This window comes from Phaethon aethereus, assembly GCF_964289735.1.
Source record: "Phaethon aethereus genome assembly, chromosome: 25".
NCBI classification, from domain to species: domain Eukaryota; kingdom Metazoa; phylum Chordata; class Aves; order Phaethontiformes; family Phaethontidae; genus Phaethon; species Phaethon aethereus.
In genome coordinates this window covers 977,379-982,585 of record NC_138601.1, presented here as the reverse complement: position 1 = coordinate 982,585, position 5,207 = coordinate 977,379, and the positions used below count along the sequence as shown (strand labels likewise).

General features: G+C 50.4%; 1 protein-coding gene across 1 annotated transcript; it reads left to right on the top strand.

The window, feature by feature from the left end:
* Positions 1-203: 203 nt before the first annotated feature.
* On the top strand, positions 204-614 carry LOC309413395 (feather keratin Cos2-3-like; the record flags this gene model as incomplete). Its single annotated transcript, XM_082010515.1, has 1 exon — positions 204-614. The coding sequence occupies one exon, from the start codon at positions 204-206 to the stop codon at positions 612-614; it is 411 nt and encodes a 136-aa protein (XP_081866641.1).
* Between the last annotated feature and the right edge of the window lie 4,593 nt (positions 615-5,207).

Sequence of the window (5,207 nt, the reverse complement as noted above, 5' to 3'; positions counted from 1 at the left end):
AAGCATCCCTGGGCCTGACTGCTACCCAAAGGACCCCGTGGAGGTCAGGCAAAGAAGCACTTGCTCCCCGCTGCACAGCCTCCACCTCCCCACACGGCAGGTGCCTTGGCTTCCTGTTGGTGAGGTTGCAGGCTGTTCCTCAGGTGTCCTGTGCTCTTCTTCCTCCCTGCCCTCTCTCCCAGGTTGACCACCAGCCCTGAGATATGTCCTACTCCGACAAGTGCTGGCCCTGCCATCCCTGCGGCCTGACCCCACTGGCCAACAGCTGCAATGAGCCTTGGGTCAGGCAGTGCCAGAACTCCATCATTGTCATCCAGGCCTCCCCCATGGTGGTGACACTGCCCAGACCCATCCTCAGCTCCTTCCCGCAGACCACCATTGTGGGATCCTCCACCTCCGCTGCCATTGGCAGCATCCTCAGCTGTGACGGAGTGCCCATCAATTCTGGGTGCTGTGACCTCTCCTGCATTGGCAGCAGCTACTGTAGCAACAGAAGGTGCCCTCTGCATTTGGTGTGGAGGGAAACCCTCTACAACAGCCTCATGATCTGGAACCTGTGGAGAAAGCCTGAAGGTTTCAGCCACCTCTACATCGTTGTCTCACATCTGTGTTGAGCGTAATCTTCAGACTTTGCAGGATGGCTTCTGACTACCGGAGGTGTTCCCGTGGGGAGAAATGATGGAGGAGCTTGGGACAAGCTCCTACAACTGCCCTACAGCAATCACTAGGGATGGGCTGGATCTTTTGAAGCTTAGGGATTATTTTGACTTGTTAGGTGGGGAACCGCTGGAGCTGCAGCAATAAGGATTGTCTCCAGCTTTGTCTTTGCCACTCATGCACGGACTTTGCATGTGAACAGGCTGAGTTTCCAAAAAAGACCCTGCAGCTTGGACTCCACTACACCTTCTGTCTTTCCTATAATGAGGACGCAATTGATTGAACTACTCCTGCCCAACCCACAAAAGCCCCAAAGCCCTTTGCTGTCATTAAATCCACCAGGGCTTGGAATCTCAGGGTGTGTGGGGAGAGGCTGTTCTTCCTCGTGTGCACCTGCGTGTGCCTGTGGGTGTGTTTGTGCCTGTGTGCCCGCGGCTATGTGTGCATTTGCAAACGCATGTGTGTGAACAAGTGCATTTGTGTGTGTGTGCCTGTGCATGTGTTGGTGTACACGCACGTTTTTGCATGTGAGCAAGCAAGTGTGTGTGGTGTCAGTGTGTGTGTGTGTGTATTGTGTGTGTGTATGTCTGTGGGCACGTGTGTGTGCAGACGAGCACATACATATCTGTGCTTGTAAACGAGCTTGCATATATAAATCTCCATGCAAGGGTGAGTGTGCAAGTGTGTGTAAGCACATGTGAACACTTATGTAATGACAAGTCTCTGTGTTGAATGTGTGTGTGTGCAGGAATTCCTGTGTAACTGGGTGCGTATACACATGTGTTTTTATGTGTGCTGACATGTGAGTGAAGGGAAGTTGGAACTGACTGTGAGCGAAGGAAGGACAGAGTGATTTCGTTTTTGTCCTTTGTGGCATTGTGCTCATTTTGGCTCAGATAGAGTTATTTTTCTTCATCATAGCTAGGGCAATGTTTTGGATTTGTGCTGGAAACAGTGTTGATACACAAGTCTGTGGGACCTGATGAGATGCATCCGAGTCCTGAGGGAATTGGCTGATGTAGTTGCCAAAACACTCTCTGATATTAGAAAAGCCATGGCAGTCAGGTGATGTCCCTGGAGGAACTTCAGAAAAAAGGGAAACATTGCACTGATTTTTAAACAGGCAGAAAGGAGGACCCTGAGAACTACCGACCTGTCAGCCTCACCTCAGTGCCTGGGAAGATCATATAACAGATCCTCCTAGAAGCTATACCAAGGCACATGGAGGACAGAGGTGATTCAAGACAGACAGCATGGCTTCCCCAAGGGCAAGTCCTACCTGACCAACCAAGTGGCCTTCTATGATGGAGTGACCACATCAGTGGACAAGGGAAGAGCTATGGATGTCGTCTATCTGGACATATGTAAGGCCTCTGACACGGTCGCCTACAACATCCTTCTCTCTAAATTGAAGAGATATGGAATTGCTTGGATGGTCACATCCAGAGGGTAGCAGTCAATGGCTCAATACCCAGGTGGAGATCAGTGACGAGTGGTGTCCCTCAGGATTCTGTATTGGGACCACTTCTTTTTAATATCTTCGTCAGTGACACAGCCAGTGGGATTGAGTGTAGCCTCAGCAAGTTTGCAGACGACACCAAGCTGAGTGGTGTTGTTGACACGACTGAGGGGCGCAATACCATGCAGAGGGACTGGACAAGCTTGAGGAACGGGCCCGAGTGGACCTCATGAGGTTCAACAAGACCAGGTGTGGGGTCCTGCCCCTGTGTTGCGGGCAACTCACAGCATCAGTACCGGCTGCAGATGAAGGCATTGAGAGCATCCCTGCCGAGAACGACTTAGTGTCATAGAATCACAGAATCATTAAGGTTGGAAGAGACCTCTAACATCATCAAGTCCAACTGTCAATCCAACACCACCATGCCCACTAAACCGTGCCATGTCTACATGTTTTTTGAACACCTCCAGGGATGGTGACCACCACCACTTCCCTGGGCTGCCTGTTCCAATGCTTGACCACTCTCTCCGTAAAGAAATTTTCCTGATACCCAATCTAAACCTCCCCTGGTGCAGCTTGAGACCATTCCTTCTCCTCCTATTGCTAGTTACTTGGGGGAAGACACAAGCACTCACCTCAGTACATCTTGGGGTACTGGTGGGTGAAAAGCTAGACATGAGCCGGCAATGCACCCTCACAGCCATAAGGCTAACCGTATCCTGGGCTGCATCCAAAGAAGCATGGCCAGCAGGTCGAGGGAGGGGATTCTAGACCCTCCACTCCGCCCTGGTGAGACTCCACCTGCAGTGCTGCATCCAGCTCTGGAGCCCTCAGCACAGGGAAGACACAGACCTGTTGGAGCGGGACCAGAGGAGAGACACAAAAATGTTCAGAGGGATGGAACAGCTCTGCTGCGAGGACAGGCTGAGAGAGTTGGGGTTGTTCAGCCTGGAGAAATGAAGGCTCTGGGGAAACCTTGTTGCAGCCTTCCAGGACTTAAAGGGGGCAAGAAAGATGGGGACAGATGTTTTAGCAGAGTCTGTAGTGATAGTACGAGGGGAAATGGTTTTAAACTAAAAGAGGGTAGGTTTAGACTATATCTAAGGAAGAAATTTTTCACAATGAGGGCAGTGAAACCCGGGCACATGTTTCCCAGATATGTGGTAGATGCTCCATCCCTGGAAACTTTCAAGGTCAGGCTGAATGGGGCTCTGAGTAACCTGATCTAGTTGAAGATATCGCTGCCCATTGCAGGGGGGGTTGGACTAGATGGCTTTAAAACCTCCCTTCCAACCCAAACTATTCTATGATTCTAATACAAAGATGTTTTAGTTACTGCTGAACCTAAGTTCAGCTTACACAGAGTCAAGGCCTTTTCTGCTTCTTAGACTTCTCCATAAGCGAGTAAGCTGGGGGTGTACAAGAAGTTGGTGGAGGGGACAGCTGGCCCCAACTGACCAAATTGATATTCAATACCCTATGATGTCATGTGCGGCATATAAATCTGGAGGAAGAAGAAGGAAGGGTGGACATTTGGACATATGCTGTTTGTCTTCCCAAGTAACCGTTAGGTGTGATGGAGCCCTGCTTCCCTGGAGATGGCTGAACACCTGCCTGCCCATGGGAAGCAGTGAATGGATTCCTTGTTCTGCTTTGCTTGTGCGTGTGGCTTTTGCTTTGCCTATTAAACTGTCTTTATCTCAACCCATATGTTTTCTCGCTTTTATTCTTCTGATGCTCTCCCCTGTCGCACTGGAGGGGGAGTGAGCGAGCGGCTGTGTGGTGCTTACTTGCCGGCTGGGGTTAAACCATGACCCACATGAAAGTTCTGCTGCATCCCAGCCTCTTTCTCTGTCTTGTCCTTCCCCCTGTGGACACTCTGCCAAGCGCTCTGTGAGCAAGGTGTTAGTCTAGGGTGATGAGAGTGGAGGCAAAAGGGGATTCTTCCCAGTTTGCCAAGGAAGGGGAGTGCGGGACGCAGTGCTGTGGGCCCTTCTAAGGTGCTGTTCCTGGGAACAGAGGAAGGCTGCTCCAGAGCCAGTGGCCTGCCTTGCTTTGTCTCTCCCGAGAAGTGCTCTCCTGAGCATGTCCTGTGGCTGGGGAGCTTGATCAGTGGTGTCCTGGAGTGAGCAACCTGGGCACTGCAGCAGGCCAGTGGGAGGCTCGCAGCCTCCCCTTGGGGACAGATGTTCCTCCTGGTCCACACGGAGCTCTGCTGGGAGGCAGCTCAGCAGACGATGACCTTGAAGGCTAGCACAATTTGCTGTACTTTTCTTTCCTTAAAATGGCGTTTATTAGCATCAAGTCTAGAAACAAAGAGGGGAGAGTATAGATAACCTTACATCCCTTCAGATGCTCAACATCAGCTGCTCTCACAGAATGAATGAATGGGTGAGGTTGGAAGGGATATCTGAGAGCATCTGGCCCAACCTGCCCTGCTCATGCAGGGCCACCTAGAGCCAGTTGCCCACGAACGTGTCTAGATGATTTTTGAGTATCTCTAAGGAAGGAGACTCGGCAACCTCCCTGGCCAACACGTGCCAGTGCTCAGTCGCTCCCACAGCACAATACAGTGTATTGCCCCTTGCCAGGGCACAGGACACTGTGCAGACCCCATTAACCGAAGGGGTACCCCGAGTTGGTAAGCTGCACTTTTAAAACATTCTCTTCAAACAGAAACAGATCTAGTCATCATTTCAGTTATGTAACACCCTGCCACTGTTGCCAGTGAACAAATGCCAGCAGCTTTCACATCCATTTTTCTTAGGGTGAAAAATCATAGGTTCAGCAGGTGACTAAGAGTGGTGTAAAGAACAGCCACAACTCTGTCAGTAGATGCTTTAAATCACCATAAAATAAAAAAATCTCTGGCAGAAAAGGCCTAATTTTGAAGTGTAAAGCCTTCATGGATCCTGTGCCCTTTTCCTACCTTTCCAGGATCATTTCTGTTGAACAGGCAAACCAGGAGTCATGCCAGGAATCAGTAGCAGTGCTATGGCAAAAGGGCTTGCCAGTCTGTCAGAAGAAATGTCATCCCTCCTTCTTCTCAAGCACAATTGTAGATGATATCACCATTAACAAGGAACTTCTG